The sequence below is a fragment of the Eurosta solidaginis genome, chromosome 1 (genome assembly GCF_040869045.1).
Source record: "Eurosta solidaginis isolate ZX-2024a chromosome 1, ASM4086904v1, whole genome shotgun sequence".
In the NCBI taxonomy this organism is placed as follows: Eukaryota; Metazoa; Arthropoda; class Insecta; order Diptera; family Tephritidae; genus Eurosta; species Eurosta solidaginis.
In genome coordinates this window covers 358769789-358792977 of record NC_090319.1, presented here as the reverse complement: position 1 = coordinate 358792977, position 23189 = coordinate 358769789, and the positions used below count along the sequence as shown (strand labels likewise).

The 23189-nt window shown below is 35.9% G+C and overlaps 1 protein-coding gene across 1 annotated transcript in view; it reads left to right on the top strand.

The window, feature by feature from the left end:
• The window catches only part of LOC137238127 (WD repeat-containing protein 20), a 42115-nt gene extending 23116 nt beyond the window's left edge, over window positions 1–18999 (top strand). Inside the window, exons 2-4 of the mRNA XM_067762765.1 lie at window positions 4156–4344; window positions 4415–6364; window positions 14522–18999. Coding sequence (XP_067618866.1) covers window positions 4156–4344; window positions 4415–6364; window positions 14522–14584 — 2202 coding nt within the window. The 3' untranslated portion in view covers window positions 14585–18999. The remainder of the gene's footprint in view (window positions 1–4155; window positions 4345–4414; window positions 6365–14521) is intronic.
• The last annotated feature ends 4190 nt before the right edge of the window (window positions 19000–23189 follow it).

Sequence of the window (23189 nt, the reverse complement as noted above, 5' to 3'; positions counted from 1 at the left end):
GAGGAGCGCTTATCATTGCAGGTGGCACAAATGTTTTCGCAGTTAGAAGCACAGAATACAAAAATTGTACAGCTCGAGGACAAAATGGATGCCGAGATAGAAGCTTTGAGAGGTCGTATACAGGAGTTGCAACAAAATCGCCCAGTTGTTTCAGCAAGCAATACGAAGGTAAAAACTCCATCTTTTGACCGCTCTGTTCCTTTCCTTGTGTTTAAGATTCAGTTTGAGAAGACCGCAGCAGTGAACAACTGGAGTGCAGAAGATAAAGTTGCTGCACTATTCGTGGCATTGAAAGGATATGCTGCTGAAATCCCACAGACTATTCCCGAGGGGGAGCGGAACAACTACGAAACATTGATGAGTGCTCTAGAGAGGCGATTCGGAAGCGAACACAGGAAGCAAATACACCAAATAGAGTTGCAAAACCGTTACCAAAAAGCTAATGAGACTTTGCAAGAGTTTGCTTCGGATGTTGACAGATTGGCTCATCTCGCAAATGCGGACGCACCCGTGGAGTACACCGAGAGGGTAAAAATCCAGAGTTTTATAAATGGCATACGGGACGTGGAAACGAAGTGAACTACATACGCAAACCCAAAGCTGACATTTGCTGAAACGGTATCACATGCATTGACTGAGGAAACTGCCTCCCTATTGAGTAAACCACCATCATCGTGTGGAAGTAGAAATGCCAGAGTGGGCAGACGCAATATTGGAGGCGCTGAAAGGATCGCAAAAGTGGAGTGAAAAAGTTATCAAATGCTTCAAATCCGGGAAGCCCGCTCACATTGCACGTCATTGCGATCTTGATCCTAGTGGTTTCAACAGCATGGGTGGTCTTAATAACAAAGCTGGAGGGGATGAGCAAGAGCAAGTAAGATGTAGAGATCGAGAGCTAGCTCCAGCTATTGAATGTCCTGTAATATCTGTGTCGCAAATTGGTAGAAAATCTAGCAGCCTTACCGTCAGAGGGAATGTGGATGGCAAAGAACCTGTACTGACTGTAGATACGGGCGCATCTCATTCCTTAATTCAATTTGACTTGGTCAACAGGAGAGTAAAAACGTTACCTGGAGCAAGGTTGCTTACGGTCACTGGCGAGTATAACCAAGTCCAGGGAGAAGTGGTATGTGAAGTCTTGATTGGAAAGGTCACAGTTCTACACATGACATCAAGATCGATATGCAGAGAAGGGTGATGCGTTATAAGAACCAGGATATACCACTTAACTTCAGTTTGCCGAAAGGGTTCAGTAGTAATCGAGTACTGGTGCAGAAGACTCGACAAAGACCACGAAAGTCTAAGGCAAAGGTTGATAGATCGAATGGACCAAATAAAGCAAAATCAAAAGTACCTGCGAGAGAAACACTGGCATTGACAAAACCTAATGGACGCACAAAAACGAGGCAAAGAATTTCCCAGAAAAAATGCGAGGGTAGTTTCAAGCCGGAGCGCACTACTGTTGTAAAACGTGGGAGCGATACTGATTATGCGAAGCCAATCCCTCAAGCGCAAGCTCTACGAAGTAGTTCATTGGCCAAACAACAGAGTGTGAGGTAACGGCCCAGGGTGATGAGTAGTAAGATCAAATACTGGCATGATAAGAACTTTAATTCGGAAGGTTTCTTGGAGGGCGATTTGGTACTGCTATACAACCCTCACCGGCGGAAAGCTGTTCCATCCAAGATTCGGTGTAGTTGGGAAGGCCCGTACAAAGTTGCGAAGAAGATCAGTGATACCATCTACCGCATACAAACCATTGCGAAACCACGGAGTAGAAGAGTGGTACATTTGGAGATGCTAGCAGCGTTTACATCGAGAGATTTGTCTAATCGGGACGATCAGACTTAGGTGGAGGGCAGTGTTACGAATATTAGCAACACTAAGGGGTACTGCAATCTCTAAGCCGATGCTAAGCAGCACAAGTATGCACATCCATAAATCAATCATTATGTATCTACATAAACGAATCAATCATTATGTCTACACATATGTAGGTACAGGCAGCTGAGAGCAAGGCACAACCACATGCATATATCTGAGATACTCCCGAAAGTATGCAATGAGAGAAGCTATAAAATCGTGCAATTGTAGTTACAGCTGAGAAATTTGATAGCTGATGGCCAACTAGTAGATTCTGGAAATGGAAGAGCCTAGAAGATGCAAACGAGGAAATCAGAGAGTATAAAAGGCAGCAAATGTAGAGGCGCTAAAATCAGTTTTGATTTAGCACGCAATCTGTCGGGCAATAGTAGAGTTATTTATTGTGAAGTACTTTAATAAAGGCCATTTTGCATTGTTAAATATTGGAGTTATTTATTCAACAGTTTAGTGATTCGAAAGGCCATTAGCATAAAGGCCATTTTGCATTGTTAAATATTGGAGTTATTTATTCAACAGTTTAGTGATTCGAACTTAGCAGAAGGTTGCAAATAAGAGGATTTGCAAGTAAATGCGTTACAATATACATACATATGGTTCTATTCTGAACAAATTTTTCTTCGAGTTATGGCTCCCGAAACATTGAAAATTGCTTAGTCATAAAAGGGGCGGTGCCAAGCCCATTTTTTAAAATTTGAAGTTTTTCCCATTTATTGTTATAAATCCACTTGGGAAATGAAATACCATTGATATAAAGCTTTTTTTTTTTCAAAGATATATCTTATTTTAGTCGTCCACGACCCTTCTAAAAATCTTGTATATAAAAGTGGGCGTGGTCCTTAACCGAATTCGTTAATTTTTCTTCAAAGCATTCCCTATACTAAAGGCAAACTCTCTGCCGAATTTTGTTACGATAGTTTTAACGATTTTTGCTTTATGATTAATAATATTTGTAAAATTGATTTTATCACAAGTGGGCGGTGCCAGGCCCATTTAAAAAAAAAATTTTTTTTCAAATTTTTATCAAGATTCTCAATATCAGTCCACACGTCAAATTTCAACATTCTAGGTGTATTATTTACTAAATAATCAGGTGTTTGTGTTTTCCAAAATGTTATATATATAAAAAGTGGGCGTGGCAATACCAATCTATTCTGGGTACAGATAAACTCGTGTACACAATTTGGTGAAGATATCTCAATATTTACTCAAGTTATCGTGTTAACGGATAGACGGACGGGCGGACGGACGGACGTGGCTCAATAAAATTTTTTTTCGATACTGTTGATTTTGATATATGTAAGTCTATATCTATCTCGATTCCTTTATACCTGTACAACGAACCGTTATCCAATCAAAGTTTTAAAACCGTGTTTACAAGTACAGCTGGGTATAAAAATGGTAGAAGTTGATGGGATTTTTGTCAAATAAAAAATATTAGAACGATTTTCCGTCATCCGTTGCCAAATTTTTTCCCAGACAAACGGGTTTCGGCGTTGTGCCATCATCAGTGTGTTTACTTATAGAAATTATTTAGCAAAAGTATTCCAAGTCGTCTAAAGTATCTGCTTTAACAGTGGCACTAAGGGTTTAGTCTTTGTCTGGAAATGAGGAATTCAAGGACTTGATAAGCACAATACAAAGCTTTATAGATTTACAGATTTCGCAACCCAATTGTCAACCTCGCCTACCCGAGAAGTATCCTGTTACAAATATGAATGTATCATACACATATTTAGCAGGCGCGGCTCTGGCGACTCCAAGTTCCTCATGGAACCAAGGGGTGGGGGGAGGCATGGACTAGAAGGTTCTATGTGGTCATATTAAATCGTTCCCGAGATGGTCGGGCTAGTATCTTGATTGTGCTTGTTACCGCAACGTACCGGATCCGGCAAAGGACCGCCAACATCTAAAACGGCAACCTTTCGGCAGTGATTTGGCAAACACTCCGAAACATAGGTTGAAAGCAGTTGCACATCAAATTTGGGAGGAATAGCTCCTCATTTCTCTCTCCGGAGGTATAAATCTACAAATTATTATTATAATTATGCGCTTGCTATGTCAAAAACCAAAGTCCCTCCAATTCATAGGTAAATGTAAACAAGTTGGTGAATCTTGAGTTTGCTAATACTTTTAAGTAGAGGATTTTGATGACAATATCCAAGTAGTCCCGCCCGTTAGGCAGTGCCTTTTTGTTTATCAAATACATCAATATTTTTTTAAGTTACCAGAATGATTGGCATTATACAAGTATTTCCATGTTATCATTCACAGGGTGCAGAAATGACAAAACCAATCGATAAAAAATTCTACAAAGGTACGAATCCAAGCTGTCACGACTTCAACGCAACATCTGCCACACCTACTGGCGCACCACTGCTCGTCGGTTTCACCACAGGACAAATTCAACTGGTCTCGCCTCAGCCAGAACCACGTGAACTACGAAAACTATATAATGAAGAAGTATTTTATTAAAATAAAAATTCATTTCCGATTTTTCAAAATTAATTATGTTTATTATTTTTTGTTTTAGCGTCTCATTGATAAAACCAAAGTAACATGTCTGAAATGGTTACCGAATTCACCGAATTTATTTCTGGCGTCACACGCATCTGGAAATCTATATTTATACAACGAGGACCTCCCCTGCACACCGACAGCGCCCAATTATCAGCCTTTCAAAATGGGTGATGGCTATACAATACTCACCTGCAAATCAAAGTCAACACGCAATCCCCTCTATAAGTGGATATTCAATACAGAAAATTGTTGCATCAATGAGTTTTGCTTTTCGCCTTGTGGTTCAAATTTAGCTATCGTATCGCAGGATGGCTTTCTGCGAGTATTTCATTACGATACCATGGAGCTGTTGGGTATTGCACGTTCCTATTTTGGTGGTTTCTTATGCGTTTGTTGGTCACCAGATGGCAAGTATATTGTTGTGGGTGGCGAAGACGATCTGGTGACGGTATGGTCGTTGCATGAGCGACGGGTAGTAGCACGTGGACAAGGGCATAGGTCCTGGGTATCAGTTGTGGCATTTGATCCTTATACAACTTCATATACCAATTGGGATGGTGGTGATTTTTCAGATGATGAAAATCAATTAAATGAATATAGTGTGGGAAGAGAAGCGCGTTTCTCTGCTGATTCCGCAGGCAACGGATTTGATTTCTCACCCAGCTGTGGTGGTGTTGGTGCGCATGAGAAAAATTCAACGCCAAATCATCCACGGCAGCGGCCACATTCTGCTTCATTTCGTTCGGATGCCTCATCCTCCACCGCAATAGCACCAGATAAATTGGCCATTAGCTATCGTCTTGGCTCGGTGAGTCAAGATACGCAAATTTGTTTATGGGACATAACGGAAGATGTGTTGCGGCATCCATTATCGTTGCGTCAACGAGTCAATAGCGTTAATTTGAATGATACTAGTTATATGAATGGTGGTATAGATGCGGATGGCGTTAAACTGATACGACCCATAGCCATAGGTAATATATCGGGCGCTTTTTCGCCACCGCAACATGCGAGCAGCCCAATGAAAGAGACAGCAGCTCCTGAGAATAATAGCAATAGCAGCTCAAGTAAATTTTCTACAGCGAATTGCACCATATCATCGCAATCATCGAATGCCAATACACCACCGGACGATATCTGCTCTGCAGGCGCTGCCAATGTTACTAATAATAGCAAAGCGAACAATTTAACTAAGACGAACACAGTGGGTAGTTCAATAAAATTTCCCAACTGCATTAGTGCCACCAAATCGGACTCCATTGAGGGCAATATCAAGGATAATGTTTCTACATTCACATCCACGTCCGGTTATAATAGCAAAAATTCGAACAGTTCCGCCAAATCAACAGATTCAAATGTTTCAGCATTCAATAGTCTTACACAACGTTTGTCGAATTTCAGTTTTTTGAGCAGCGGCTCTGATAAGAAGACCACCACCACCTCAATATCCGGTTCCTTTGATGCATCGCAAATTGCTGCGACGCATCGCACACATCGCAAAGGTATGAGCGTGCTGAAATCGGACAACAATCAAGGCAATAGCAATCATAATCACCAGCAATATGGCGGAGCAGGCAGCAGTACATCAGGTAATGTTGGTGGTATCGGAGGTGTTGTAGACTTCAGTAGCAGCAGCGTTATTGGTGGTGGTGGTGGCATTTTAGGTAACAGCACGACAACGGCGCATAGTTTCGGTTCACTTAAATTGGGTAAATCATCAACACATTCACACAGTTCTTCATTGAGTGCAGCTTCAAATGCGGTAGTGACGTCCTACGATCCTATGAAATTGATTGGCACACCATCGTGTCCACGCTTTGATGAATGTCCTCTGCTGGAACCGCTTATTTGCAAGAAAATTGCGCATGAACGTCTTTCAGCGCTGATATTTCGTGAAGATTGCTTCCTAACAGCGTGCCAGGATGGTTTCATCTATACGTGGGCGCGACCCGGCTATGCGACAGTAAGTTTATTTATAGAGTATTTTCGGCTACTAAATTTTTCGTTAAAAAAGTCGTTAAAGTCGTCCCAAGGCAGCCGGTTCTAAGTACCGGAGCGACTCGGGATTTTTCCCGACTAAGAAAAATGTACCATACATCTTTCGAAACACTTTGTATTCATATTTGATATCATTGTCGAAATGAACTTTTAATTGTTTTAGAGTAATATTTGACTGCTTTTCACGGTCATTTTCTGATCATATTCGTGAACACTTCTAAAGCAAACGTCAAGCTGTGTAGATGATTTTTTTACCTGTGCTCTTGTGTTTTCAATAAATATAGTTTTTAATATTACTAAATATAGTTTTATTGTTCACATAGTTGGTGAAGTGCTATAATTTGTGTATGCTGAATCAAGAAATTAAATTTAAATTCAATTGCTTTTACTTAAAGTTTTAATATTGAAAATTAAAATTTTCATAAATTTTGCATATACATACATATATACATATTTATTTGCAGTTGAATTGCCGAGTATTTTTGCATTGTGTTGTTGCTGTTGATAGGCTTCAGTTTTTAATAGTGTAATTTTGTTTTTATTTTTGATTTTTTGCGTGCACATTCTTTCCTCAGTGTCACAGCTGTTTGCGCGGTTTGTTCAGTGTTATTACAGTGCATCTCAAACTGCTCATACAGCATATCTCTTTCTAAAAGCTACTTTCAAACTGTTGTATTTTTTCTTATAACCCGTTGTGCTATCGTTCAATTAATATTCATACTTTTCCTATTTTATTAATTCTCGGTTTTTCCGTAGCATTTATATATATATATTTATTTCCTCATCCTCTTTAAATTTATTAAGAATGTCGTGTTTATATCCTAACTGCTTAGTAAAAAGTGAATCACATCCCTTCGTGGCATGCTGGCTTTGCTATCGGCTTGCTCATATGAAGTGCGCCGGTTTATCAGCACGAGTGGTTGACGCACTTAACGATAACGATAAGGGAGTACGTTGGGCTTGTTTGAAATGTAGGCCTACCCAAATTGACCTTTTCAAGGTCTTCAAACAGGCCCGAGATGGATTTTCTGAAATAGGCAAAGAGATTTCCGCTTTATCCGAGAAGTTTAAGCATTATGAAAGCTTATTTAAGTCTTTCAAACATTCAAATGTGAACATTCCGGATAATAATCGTAGGTCTATCGATGTTTCTCTTCCAGCTCCGACTACGGATGCTGATCCCAAAGTTCCTTCACCTCCAGATCTTCCACCCCCAACTATTGAATTGATAAATCTGTCCTCTCCGAGTCCCTTAGCAGTTCAACCATCGACATCGAATGCTCATTCAGCTGTATCTACTGTACCCTCCACAAAAAGGAACCAAGTTCCCCAAAACCCCTCTGCGGAATCTGAACCGCCGGCTGGTAGATTGATTACTGTCCCTATTAAAAAGTCGATTTTCGTCTCCAGATTCGAGAGAGACACTACAGAAGAGGACCTGAAGTCGTACATCATAAGTAAACTTAAATCTGAAAATGTGTCTATTCGTAAATTTAATTTTAATTATCCTAGAGACATTTCGTCATTTAGGATTGACGTATCAGCGCAACATTTTGAAACAATTTTGAATAATTCATTTTGGCCACCCGGAGCTTTTGTACGTGAATTCGAGCATAGACGCAACGTTAATATTCGTAATCTTGCTACCGTTCCTCAAACCAATAATGCTGCAAAATACTAAATATTAAACCTGTCCTTAATATATTTTATCAAAATGTAAGAGGCCTAAACACAAAACTAACTGATCTATACTTGAGATCATTTAACTGTAATTACAATATCATCGCTTTTACTGAAACTTGGTTAAAGCCTCATATTTTTAATTCGGAGATTCTTTGCAATGATTACCAAATATATAGAAATGACCGCTTGAACAGAGTTGGAGGTGGAGTTTTGCTCGCGGTACATTCTTCTATACCTTCCGCTGAGGTAAATTTACCTGTTATTGAAGCTACGGAATTTAAGTGCATTAGAACCCAGCTGGGAATAGGTTTTACCTATATTGCCATTTGCTATATCCCACCATCTTCAGATCCCTCGGTGTATATGAACCATATTTCGTTACTGAAAGATATCAGTTCATTGTTGAAGCCTATTGACTCGATAATTGTCTTGGGTGATTTTAATCTTCCGCACGTATCATGGACCACATCCGACCATGGTATTGTACCGGTTTCTTCAAAATTCTCCAGCATCGACTTTTTAGCAGAAATAACTGAACTTTGCCTAAGACAGATAAATATAGTTCCAAACATGTACGGGAGGATACTTGATCTGGTATTTGTTGATGATACTTCAAAATCCATTCTTAGGAGGGGTGAACCTCTTACTGTACCTGAGGATCCTTACCATCCTTCGCTGGAAATAGTTTACGAATTGGAAGAAAGTTCTCTGAGTTGCACTACCACAGAAACCGACTCTAGTTTTAGATTCGAATTCGCGAAGGCTAATTTTAATAAACTCAACCAAATTTTATCTACAATAGTTTGGCCCAAATACGGTGCAGATATTGACAAAAACGTTTCTGACTTCAACGCCGTCATTCACGCTATTCTGGACAGAAATGTACCTAAGCGTAAACGTGTTTTCACTGAGCTAGTCCAAATATGGTACACCAAAGAACTGAAATCTTTAAAAAACAAAAAAACGCGTTCCTTCAAGCTGTACAAGAAGACGGGGTCACACTCCGACTACTTGAAGTACTCTATATTGCGTCATAAATATTTTGAATTAAATAAAAAGTGTTACAATACCTATCTCTGTGCCATGAAAAAGAAAATAACTTGCAATCCGAAAGCTTTCTATAATTTCGTGAACTCTAAACGTAGGGTTAAAAGCTTTCCTTCTGGTATGAAATACCGTGATGATTTCTCTAGCGACGATCAAGTTATTGCTAATTTATTTGCACAATTTTTCAAATCTAACTATTCCGCTGAATTAATTTCTTTGTCTAGTGAATACCCGTATGAACTTGACTCACTTAACGCAATTAATATTCCATCAATATCTCCAGAAGAGGTTCTTACATATTTAACTTCTTTGAAGGAATCTTATAAATACGGTCCTGATCTAATTCCCACATGTTTTCTCAAAAGATGTGCAGAACACATTTATCTGCCCCTAACTGATTTATTCAACATGTCCCTAAAACATGGAGTTTTTCCTTTTGCTTGGAAGGAATCTTTTCTAATACCCCTCCACAAAAACGGCAGTAGGTCATGTGTAGAAAATTATCGAGGAATTGCAAAATTGTCTGCCATCCCAAAGGTGTTTAAAGCCATTGTTACTAATCAGCTAACATTTTCCATTTCTGCATTGATTGCAAACTCTCAACATGGATTCTGTAGAGGCAAATCTACCATTACCAACCTACTTGAATTCACAACGCATGTTTCTAATGGATTTAGAGAAAATCTTCACACCGATGTTATTTACACTGATTTCAGTAAAGCATTTGACAAAGTTTCCCATTCATTGCTTATCCACAAGCTAGATCGACTTGGTTTCCAACCAGGTCTCACTCAGTGGATATCTTCTTATCTCTGCGGTAGAACGCAACAAGTAATTTTTAAAAATACTCTTTCAGAGGTCATTAATGTTCCCTCTGGCGTCCCACAGGGCAGTCATCTCGGTCCAATTCTGTTCTTGCTATTTATTAATGATATTTGTACCATAATAAAATATTCCAAAATTTTAATGTATGCTGATGATGTAAAACTTTTTAGGTCTTATGAGTCTATTGAAGAACGTCCATTGCTTCAAGCGGATTTAAACTGCTTAGTTGCTTGGTGCAACGCGAATTCAATGCCGCTGAACATCAATAAATGTAAGTTCATGTGCTTCTCTCGGAGATCTTTGCCAGCAGCCTCTTACGTAATTGATAATTTTTGTCTTGCATCAGTAAATTATTTTGTTGACTTGGGAGTTACGATGGATGCTAAACTTAGTTTCAACCTTCATATTATGACTACTGCCAATAAGGCTAGAGGTGTTCTATCATTCGTGAAGAGATGGTCTAAAGAATTTAGTGACCCTTATGTAACCAAAGCCCTTTTTACCACATTGGTTAGGCCGATACTAGAATACGGATCAGTAGTCTGGAATCCGCGATATCAAGTTCATGCAGATAGGCTTGAGTCAATACAGAAGCAATTTTTACTTTTTTCTTTAAGGAATTTTCATTGGGACTCTGCATATAATCTTCCACCTTATACTAGTCGGTTAAGGCTTATCAATCTTCCAACTCTCGCTAGCCGTAGAGAAATGCTAGGAGTATTATTTATGGCTAAACTACTGAATGGACTAATTTCTAGCCCCTTTCTTTTGAACGAAGTAAACTTCAATATCCCATCACGAGCGTCAAGACATTACAAACCTCTTCTTTTGAGGCAGTGTAGAACTAACTTCGAATTAAATGAACCTTTCCGGTGTTTGTGTTATGATTTTAACTCTCACTCGAATTCATTTGATATAACGGATTCACTTTTTACTATAAGGAAAACTGTCCTATCCTATCTTAACTCGTAACAAAATAAAAATAAAAATAAAAAATAAAAATCTTTATATGCTAAATCCTTAACTTATTTAACAATTTACTATATGTATAATTTTCTACTGTTATGTATATAATACTCAGCTGATGATTTTTATTCTGTAGCTGAGCAGTTTTAGATCTCGACGCTTAACAAACCTCCGCCTATCAACAACTCGGCAAAAACAAAAACAAATCCGTGCGTCATGCGGATGCGCCCCTCGTGTCGGTTGGGCGGGCTTTGGAGGGTATTAATCCGTTGGGTTTATTATTATTATTATATTTCGATCGTTTTGGTTGAGATTTTTGAATCATTTTTGAATACGATTATCACGATTTTTTCTTCATATCTCATACAAAATAAGATACTACCTGATAATCATATTTCATCAGGGGAAGAAAGCATGCGTAAGTGAGCTATTTGAACCAAAGATAATTCGCAAATAAACTTGACTGATATACACCTGCGACTACAACATCCAATATCGTCAATATTTTAAAAAACGATACGGTACGGGATTTTGAATGCGTATTCAGGTATGTCAACCCAGCGGACCAAATGCTCACAAATGATAACCCATTTGAGCGTTTTACGATATTTAACCGGATAAAACTCTCGCAAACGCATCTGAAAACGATAGCAATATGGTTCATATGTCGTTCAGTTTGTGGCAGTGAAAGTATTGTTTACGATAGTCGCAACGAATAAAGCTAGCGAATATTAAGCAATATTTTTTATAGGCTTTTTTTGATACTTCTGCGTAGTGGGATAAAATATTTCATTTGATACATTTTCAACTCAAAATAGATACTGGAATAATTTGTTCCCCTAGTCGGAAACAATATTAAATAAGTATCAAATGGATATTGCAAAATGATCACAAGAAATAGGATGTGCGATTTTTTTTTTTTGTTTTTTCCGTTTCCCGTTGTGTTCCCCTATATTAAATACAATGAGGCACACTCAAAAAATAGAGACTTCATAATATTCATGGTGTTTCATTTTAGCTTTTTATTAATTTTCTTTTTTATAAAAAACAGTTCGTAGTTCATATAATAATATAAATATGTGTACATTAAACACAATTTATGTATTTTATTTAACTTTTTATTGCTTAAGAAAAATAATGAATTAAATGAAAGTAATTCAATTAAAAAGAAAATCAAGTAAAATATTAATATTATTTCACTGTATAAAATTACTGCGTGCTAACTTCTTTGACTCCGTTTTGGCTGTTCTAATTGCGTGTTCTGCAGCGTACTGGAAATATGTTTGCGTAACTCTATCAAAATCAGTATATTCTAGCGCGAACTTCTGCTTGAACGCCATAATTTAATAAAGTAAAATAAATAATTAATTAAACTATTTGGTTTATGTAAAATATAGATTGAAATAGAGAGAGTAGGCTAAATGTTTAGAACTCTTTCGAATATAAATAACAATGAAATTAATAATATAAAAACTAATAATTAAATTTATAATTAATAATAAATTAATATTGACACTTTCTGTATTGGAAGTTGTAAAAATACTTACGGCGTATGGCTAATGTTGTGAGAAATGCTCTTACACATTTTTTTGTGTCGGTCCCCCGCCATGAACACGTTTTTGCTAATTCAGCCAGCAGCCCCTTATAAATTTATGAAAAATACATTATCATATCAATTGAAAAATTTATTATAAATTCTATACCAAATCTTTAAAGATTTTTTTCATTTTTAAGACTTTCTGGGAATGCTGTGAAGTCTTCATAACTACTTAGAGGTGATATTGGCAGTATTGGCCTATGTGTCTCTCCACAAATTCGAGCCTTTATTATTGCAATTTCATTTCTTAAAGAAATCAATTCGGCACCCTGTCGATCAATTTTATTCGATGTTGCCTGTTGAAATCGATTTCACTAGAATCACTTGGACTATCATTATTTATAGATAAGGCTTCAGTGACAGGTGAATTTAATTCGATTTCACTCTCAAAGTTTCTATTATCTAAGATAATTTCCCCTGCAATCCATCTAACATGCCTCGCATCGCATCGCAAATATATTATCTTCCTTCCTTTTAGGAGGCATTAATAAATAAAATAGAAATTAATCAAATTACGTTTATACTTACTTTCCACTATATTTATTTGCGTATAATAAATATTAAATAATTTTTCAACCACAGCACTCAACTATTCACTTTCGCGGATATCATAGAACTAAACAATTATTTTATTTCTTATTTGCGCTGCGCATCGATAGAAGATATAACTCTAAATACGAAATTATGAACCGTTATTTTGTCTGCATTTTGGCTTTTGTCACAAAACACATGTCGCAAAGCTCATAAGAAAGTATTTTGCGTCACACAAATTAGCATCGTTCTTTGCTTGCTTGTGAGTATTCCTGCCAACATTACGCTCTTTAATCGCGTACGAGCTTGTTTACAGTTTTTTTGCGATAAAAATCAAATTTCGATCTTCTTTTGTTCACATATGAGCTCACTTCTGAGCATTTTGCGAAAGTCTCGCAAATTAATCGAACTTGGTCCGCTGGGAAGAGAGTTTCACTTACCTGGGTTTCAAATAGCTCACAAACTTTGTATTGTCCAACCATTATGTATTTTCTTGGAAGCCGAAGGTGCATAAATGATTGGGGCATCTTCGGTTACGAGCAGCATTTACAATATCTTTTGTATAATTAAAAAGAAATATATGTATGTATATATTTTTTCTAACTTCATGATTGAAAAAATGTGTGCACGTGAAAAAATAAGATTTTCAATGAAATGTAACAAGTATAAAATTTATAAGATCTATAAGATTTATATATTTATTGTTCAGTCAACAAAGATAGTCGGAAATGATTCAGAAAGCTGATTGAAAAATTATTAAAAAATTTTTGATCACCTAAAGTAAACACATTTGATTCAAATATGATTCCAAAATGTGATTGAAAAACAATATTCAGTTTTTGATCATCAAAAGTATTCATATTTGATCATTCTTTTCGTTGATTTTTATGAAATATTAAAATGTAATCATCAAAGGACTTCAAAGATGATTCCAAAAAGTGATTAAAAAATGATTTTCACTTTTTGATCATCAAAAGTATTCATATTTCATTATTCTTTTTGTTGATTTTTGTGAAATATTAAAATCTAATCATCAAAGGACTTCAAAAATGATTCCAAAAAGTGATCGAAAAATGACTTTCAGTTTTTGATCATCAAAAGTATTCATATTTACTTACATACTGAAATATTAAAATCTTATCATTAAAGGATTTCAAAAATGATTCCAAACAGTGATCGAAAAATGATTTTCAGTTTTTGATCATCAAAAGTATTCATATTTGATTATTTCTTTTGTTCACTTGTATGACAACTCATTATTTAGTCAGAAAGAGTAATCAAATTGTACTGATATGTAGCGAAATTCAATATTGAATCACCTAAATGCTGAGTGGGGTTTAAAAAGTATGAAAATTAATTTGGAAACTGATTGTTGGGAAGGGGTTTCTTTTGTTTCAAAAAGTTCCGTGACATTTGATTTTCGTTAAAGTAAAAAAAATGCTTATACTAATGTCTAAATGTTTGGTTTTGTAGCAAAATATGCAACACCACTTATCACCAAGTCAAGCGGCGCCTCCTGGTGGCACGGTAATATAGTTCGATAAAATTAATATAAACAATTATGAACGCAATCGGATAAAGAGTAGCCGCAGATCGTTGGAAATGGCGGAGGAAATTTAGTGTAATTACGCCAAATATAAAAAGCAAATGTAGACAAGTGATCGTGGATAATTAGGATTGGTTGAGTGAAAAATGAATGCATTCAAATTACATTGCAATAAAAACTATATAAAATTGCTAAATGCATAAACTAAAGTCATATAATAAAAAAAAAGAAAACAAAAATAGCGAAATAAACTACATAAACAATAATAAATGGATGAATGAAAACAAGGTCATTAAAAATGACGGGAAGATTAAACTAAAATAAATAAAACCTATTTTCAAATATTCCACTGTAATTAGCATAAATATATATATACAAGCAAAGTATGTAAAACAATACTATTATGCATATTAAATATTTTTAGTAACGATTAAGTCAACTTGTTGAAAGCAAAACAAAAAAAAAATAGCAGTTAAACTAACAAAACAGGAATCCAAAAATAAAATTAAAATAACAAATTTATTAAAAATATACATACATACATAAATAGGAAATAGACAACACGTAATGCAATTCTAACAAGAGGACAATGGAAAAGAGCCACAATGGAATAAGTATAAATAATGATAGCAATATAAAATGAACCTAACCAATTCAATCAAATAATTTAAAATCCGAGGACATGTTATTTGTAGAGCAACGAAAGTGAGTGGTTATGTAGGTATATTGTCCACATTTGAAAATAACTAGACCGCAGCAGCTTACAGAAACAAATGTATGATACCCACCAAAACTATTACTTCGATTTTTTGCGTTGTACTTTCTCCTATATTCGGGTGCATGTTTAAATTATATAGCATTAGAGGGACTCAAAATTATTTATACTGTCTCTACTGCCCGATGTTCGCACTTTTGCTGTAGTTTTCCTTTGTGAAGAGATAACTTTTATTCCAAAAATCGTTTAGGACTTTTTCTGCTTGATATAATTGATCTATGATTCAAACACTGTTTTTACCTTGAGAATACGCTTCCGCTTCAAAGGTCATACACACATACGACGGAACGATAAGAGTAATGAGTTAGTAGTATTTATACTCTATGGACTTATTCAGTCTATGTGAGGTTCTCAGGGACCGGCCTAGTAGAATTCATCGTGTTTATGAGAATTTTAAAGTATTTTGTTTTCGATTATTTTTAGTAAGTGCCGAGTGCAGGATCGATTATTTTCAAGGTATCGCCCTCGGAGATATGTAAGCCCACAATTATAAACACGAACTAAACCAGTTTTCTTTACTCTTAACATTGTAGCAGCACTCGGGAAGGAAATAAATTATCAAGCCATGTTTGCACTCATAATTGAGACAATTAACCCAGCGGGTTAGGGGATCAGAATATACCCGCGGTAGCTATGCCTGTCCTAAGAGGCGACTAAAATACCAGATTCAAGGGGCTGTGTAGCGCAACCCTTCAGGTTGCCAGCGCAATATATAGCTTCTCCAAACCCAATTGCAACCTCACCTATCCGCAACGAATCCTGTTTCACTAACAGACGAGGCCCTGGCGACCCCAAGTTCCATGAGGAAGCGAAAAGGACACTCCCCGAAAGTCTTGGGGAGTGTTATCGAATGTTCATGGTCTTTTGTCGGATGCAGATCCGGTACGTTCCAGTACCAAGCATAATTAAGATACTAGCCCTACCATCTCGGGAACGATTTAGTATCACGTATCCAAAAAAAGATTCACTGAAATGATGAATATGAGTTTGTGAAAATGAAATGAATGCTCGTAGTCACTTGCACATACATGTCTTGAATCCAATTCACCATTTCAGAACTACTGTAATTTAAAAAATGTATTACGTTAACGGATCGTATAACGATACGGGGCCATGTATATTTAAATCCCCTTAACTGGGTTTTCCGTCTTAACGGTCATGGACTTCAAGTACCAAGAAATTTGTTCTTGCCCAAGCGTCTCTCAACACTTTATACTAATTGGCTGAGTATTTCACCAAACCAATTTTTACATTATTTATCTATCGAAAGCAAACAGGTAATTTCGCCGTTTTTCGAAGTTGCCCTCCAAAACATAGATAGTGGCTTTCGAATGCAGCTCTATTATTAAATTACACACCTTCACAAACAAAAAAAAAAGTTGGCTGATCTGGTTATGCGCAACACGTACCCCTAACATTTTGATGCGAAACCGAGTCCATTATCAGATTTGGTCTAACGGGTCGTAGTTTAGACCCAACCTCAAAAAACAAAAAAGGATTGGCGATGAGTTTTTGAGATTACATATAGCCGAACTGGGGCCGTCTAGGCAAAGTGCATAGGAATACATGTGCCATATAACCAGATCACTCATTCAAAGTGCATAGGAATACATGTGCCATATAACCAGATCACTCAAACTTTTTTGTGTAGCTGTGTAATTTATCGTTTTTCCTTTTTTCAAATGCCTGCCTTTTGTCCACTTTAAATACTTTTATAAAAGCTGAAAGAAGCAAAAACTTGTTTACAGTTGAGATTTAAATTTATTAACCACAATAAATACAAATAATTTATTAAGGTAGGACTAACTTCGAAAGCGAGTGTCAATATTTCGCAACCTAAGTTCGAAAACGGGGAAACTACTTTTTTGCTTATGAAAATCTATTCAAAATTGCTTTGGTCGAATACTTAGAAAAAGTGATTTTGTCGTTAAGTGTTGTTATAGGAAATTATCTCTTTCCAAAAAATATATAAATATGTAGGTATGTGTAAAACTTATATACTTAATTTATTGGTCGAAAATTGGTTTTCTGTAAGTTGGTGCGATCTAATGTGCATGCCTATGTAAACCATACTGGAAATATTAGCAAACACATGTATAAAAGCATACCAGTTCATAAATATTCTATTGTGTGCGTTTATTAAATTCGAAAGTGTTTTGTGTAAAAACTTTGTTATCTTGTATGATAATTGCAATGGAACTGAAACTTGAAACTTACAAAAAGATCAAACAAAAATCTAGTAAAAATAATTAATTATTATAAGTAAATACAGACATATATACACACATTCTAGATTTCACATTTATCGATGCAGCATACACACACACATAACCAAGCATACGTATAGATTAGGGTGGAGCGAAATAAGAAATAATATTTTGCAAAGCTTTTTAATAAAAATAATTGCTTATAAAAATACAAAGTTATTAGCGTGTGTTTCAAAAAAATGTTGTTATTTTAGTCTTTAATTTTATTGTAGAGATATTAATTTATAACTCGTTTATACTTATTTTGGTATTCTATAAAAACTCTCAAAAGTTTTACGTACACCGCTTCCATAAGCCTTTTTCGCTTAGAGTTTATTGGTGTATAACCGAAACAAGTACATCCTTAACAATTTCCACACCCGGTCGTCTCCACTTGATTAATTAATTAAAAGCATACACAATGTAGCGTTTAAAGTATTGGTATACCTTATTGTATACCTTAAATATTTAATTTTTATTTTTTTTTAACACCATAACTAATATATATAGGATGTGTTAAATTTTTAATATCGAGAGCCAATATTTGTTCCAATGTTTTTCTAATTTCGAAAAACGGGAAAATCACTTTTTTGCTTATGGATTAATCTCTTAAGAAAATGGTTTGATCCAATATCCTGCCGAGCACTGTACAGTGTTGTCTTCTTTTTTTATTTTCGTCAATTTTAAAAACAATTTCAATGAGCTGTATGCACAAACATACCTAGAATTTTTTTCCAAAACGATGTTGATTAAATCTGTTATTTTTTATTTCTTTCCTAAAAATCCAAAAATTGTCTAAAAGTTACAAACGCCGTCCCAATGTTAACAAAACTTGTTTTCCCTTATGTCGCTTCACCCTAATAGACATAAAATATTTGCTTACAAACAGAAAAATTACAAAAAAAGAAGAGATGCATTTTTGAAAATTTAATTAGTAACTTAGGATAATGTAAATTATTTACAAAAATCCAACAACAAAAAATCAAAATTCTTATACGTTTTGTCATAATACATACATAAGTATATTCTAGATTTTTTTTAATACTACCTACTACATTTCACATGGGGCTATTTCTTGCCTTTTTCTCTATACCTAAAGGGCGAGCTAAGCGAATCACGAAACAAAAAACACAAATAAAAATATAATGCCGACTCCGCACTTTAACTCCGAGATTAAGGTTTCCAATTTGTTTCTTTCTCTTACTTGTTTCCCCCTTTTGTTATTAATTTATTATAGCCATTGTGCTATCTGACTCTTTATGTAAATTTAATGCTAAAATGTGCATTATTAGAATTTTAGTGGGGAATGTTATGTTGATAATATGTTAATTTGTAAAAAAAAAACAAACAAAAAAATATAAAATAAATGCTATATAAATACATACAGTTTCGGTTTAAAAATTACACTATGAGGCAAAATCAACTATTTTCTGGGAACCAAACCCACTTTTTTGTAGACATTGAGGCATAAGTAGAGAAAGTACTATCTCCGTTTTTCGAAGTTAGCCTCCAAAAAATAGATATCGGCTTTCGAAGTTCGAAATTCTACATTTCGAAATTTTATTTTTTTGTTAACGCGTTCAGCAAATTAAAAAAGTAAGAATTCAGCCATTCAAATAAAGGAAAAAGGCGGACCACGACCACATTTCTACTTTTTTAATTTGCTGAACGCGTTAACAAAAAAAAAAAATTCGAAATGTAGAATTTCGAACTTCGAAAGCCAATATCGGAAGCTAACTTCGAAAAACGGAGATAGTAGTTTGTCTACTTAAGCCTCAATCTCTACAAGAAAGTGGGTTTGGTCCAATACCCAGCCGGCTGTTGCACAGTGTTATTAGTTACGTTATGTACATATGTACATAATCTATCTGTGTATTAAAGTCATCATCAGTCAGAACGAAAAATGACGCTGATGACGCAACGCCGAACCTGGTTTGTTCCCAAACCAAATTTGACAAGGGATGACAGAAAATTGTTCTTATATGCATCAGTCATCTTAATATATATGTACATTTCTTCTCTACGTGCGTGTGTGACTGAGCTCTTCCTTAACGACGGGGCCGATTTTGATGAAATTTTGTTTAGATTCAAAATCGGATAACGGTTGGTTGTACAGGTGTAAAGGAATTGAGATAGTTATAGACTTCCATATATCAAAATCATCAGTGTCGAAAAAAAATTTCATTGAGCCATGTCCGTCCGTCCGTCCGTCCGTTAACACGATAACTTGAGTAAATATTGAGATATCTTCACCAAATTTGGTAAACGAGCTTATCTGGACCCAGAACAGATTGGTATTGAAAATGATCGAAATCGGATGATAACCACGCCCACTTTTTATATATATAACATTTTGGAAAACACAAAAAACCTGATTATTTAGTAAATAATACACCTAGAATGTTGAAATTTGATGTGTGGACTGATATTGAGACTCTTGATACAAATTTGCAAAAATATTTAAAAAATGGGCATGGTACCGCCCACTGGTGATAAAATCAATTTTACAAATATTATTAATCATAAATCAAAAATCGTTAAACCTATCGTAACAAAATTCGGCAGAGAGATTGCCTTTACTATAAGGAATGCTTTGAAGAAAAATTAACGAAATCGGTTAAGAACCAAGCCCACTTTTATATTGCAGATATTTAAAAGGGTCGGGGACGAATAAAATAAGCTATATCTTTGCAAAAAGAGCTTTATATCAATGGTATTTCATTTCCCATGTTGATTTACAATAATAAATAGGAAAAACTTCAAATTTTAAAAAATGGGCGTAGCACCGCCCTTTTATGATTAAGCAATTTTCTATGTTTCGGGAGCCATAACTCGAAGAAAAATTAACGGATCGTAATAAAATTGGGTACACAAATTTCCCTATAGCAGGAAATATTTCTTGGAAAAATTAACAAGATCGGTTAAAGACCACGCCCACTTTTATATAAAAGATTTTTAAAAGTGTCGTAGACTAGAATAATCTACATATATATAAAATAGGATGTATGTATGTATGTATGTTTGTATGAGGCTTATGGACTCCGAAACTACCACGCCGATTTTATTCAAATTTTCAGGATAACTTAGTAGGAACCCGGAGAGTGTTTGTGAAAAGTTTTTTTTTTCGGGGACCAGGGACAGATTTATTCTAAACTATCGTATATGTGGCTCGATTTGCCTGAAATTTGGTATGTAGGTAGCGTTATATCTAGAATAAAATGTCGGATAATTTTTCTTCCGGGAAGTGGACCAGGATACATATTGGTGACTAGGGTCTCGAGATATAGGACAAAAAGTGGACCCCGTCACCCCTAGAATGTGTTTATACAATATGGATATCAAATGAAAGCTGCTGATGAGTGCTTTAGTACAGGGTAGTTTTCATACTAGGGTCTCGAGATATAGGCCAAAACGTGGACCCGGGCACCCCTAGAATGTGTTTATACAATATGGATATCAGATGAAAGCTGTTGATGAGTGCTTTAGTTCAGGGTAGTTTTCATACCTATTGGTGACTAGGGTCTCGAGATATAGGTCAAAACGTGGACCCGGATACCCCTAGAATGTGTTTATACATTATGGATATCAAATGAAAACTGTTGATGAGTGCTTTACTTTAATTTTTCTTCCGGGAAGTGGACCAGGATACATATTGGTGACTAGGGTCTCGAGATATAGGACAAAAAGTGGACCCGGTCACCCCTAGAATGTGTTTATACAATATGGATATCAAATGAAAGCTGCTGATGAGTGCTTTAGTACAGGGTAGTTTTCATACTAGGGTCTCGAGATATAGGCCAAAACGTGGACCCGGGCACCCCTAGAATGTGTTTATACAATATGGATATCAGATGAAAGCTGTTGATGAGTGCTTTAGTTCAGGGTAGTTTTCATACCTATTGGTGACTAGGGTCTCGAGATATAGGCCAAAACGTGGACCCGGATACCCCTAGAATGTGTTTATACATTATGGATATCAAATGAAAACTGTTGATGAGTGCTTTACTACAGGGTATTTTCATACCTATTGGTGACTAGGGTCTCGATATATAGGCCAAAACATGGACCCGGATACCCCTAGAATGTTTGTGTATTTTGGATATCAAGTGAAAGCTGTTGCTGAGAGCTTTTAAAAACTGATAAATATGCATGCGAAGCCGAAATAAAGACATGAATTAATAATACCCACATACCTATTTACATACGTCTTATTCGATTTGGTATATAAATTTAACTATATTAATATTTATGATGCTTTTTTCCGGTAAGTAGACCAGAGACGGACTGGGACTGAGATTAGGACTGGGACTGAGACTGAGACTCGGAGTGGGACTGGGACTGAGACTGGAACAAAATACATACCACCCTCTGGGACTGGCAATAAGATATGAAGAAGAATGAGAAAAACTTGAGAGAAGAGAAAAGAGAGAAGGAGACTGAGAAAGAGATAGAATGAGACGAAGATGGAGATAGATGAAGCGAAAAATACGGAGGGAGGAGTGAATACAAAGATTTGGAAAAAGTGTAGAGGGGCGAGGGCAGAGTTAGACGGAAAAAGCTTATTAAAATGTATGCAGATATACCAAATTGAGGACAGAACAACGTCTGCCGGGTCTGCTAGTAAGCTATAACTAAGCAAAAAATAGTTTTGAATCAATGATATTTCACTTATCAAGTTTTGTTGTAAGAGGAAATGGGGAGAAATTTTTTTTAAACGGGCGGTGCCACGTGTTATATAGAAAAGTAATTTATCTGAAATAAAATGTGCAATTGAAGCTCACGCTGAGTATATAATGTTCGGTTACACGCGAACTTAAACACCTTTACTTGTTATCTTTCAGATGATTGAACCAGAAGCCGACCTGTTCTAAAAAAAAGAAATAATTTACTGCGCGATTTTCTCGAAATTTTGCTATTATATAAGAAACTTCCTTCCGGTAAGAGGAACAAGGACCTACCTATTTCAAGGAGTCTTACTCATGGTGCGATTTGCTTGAAATACGGTACAGGGATTCCTCTTCAGCCAAGTTAATATTTGAGAAACTTTTCATTCTGGGAAGTGGACCAGGGACCGACCTATTCTAAAAATCGTATTTATAGTATAATTTGCTTGAAAGTCCACACGGGGTACCTCCTTGACTGGCTTATTAAGTCAAGTCCATTGTGCGATTTGCTTGAAATACGGTACAGGGGTTTCTCTTTGGCCAAGTTAATATTTGAGAAACTTTTCATTCTAGGAAGTGAACCAGGGGTCGACCTATTCTAAAAATTTGTATTTGAGAAACGCTCCGTTCTTGGCCGACCTGTTCTAGAAATCCTATTTATAGTGCAATTTGCTTGAAATTCGGCACAGGCGTACCTCATTGACTGGCTTATTATTTGAAAAACTTTTTTTCTTTACGTAAGGACCGACCTATTCAATGAAGTGAAATACGGTACAGGGATACCCTAACTTGGCAAAATTAATATTTGAGAAACTTTTCTCTCCGGGAGGAGGAACAGGGATCAACCTTTTCCAAAAAATTTCATTTATGATGCGATTTGCTTGAGAGGAGGGACTGACATTCATTCAGT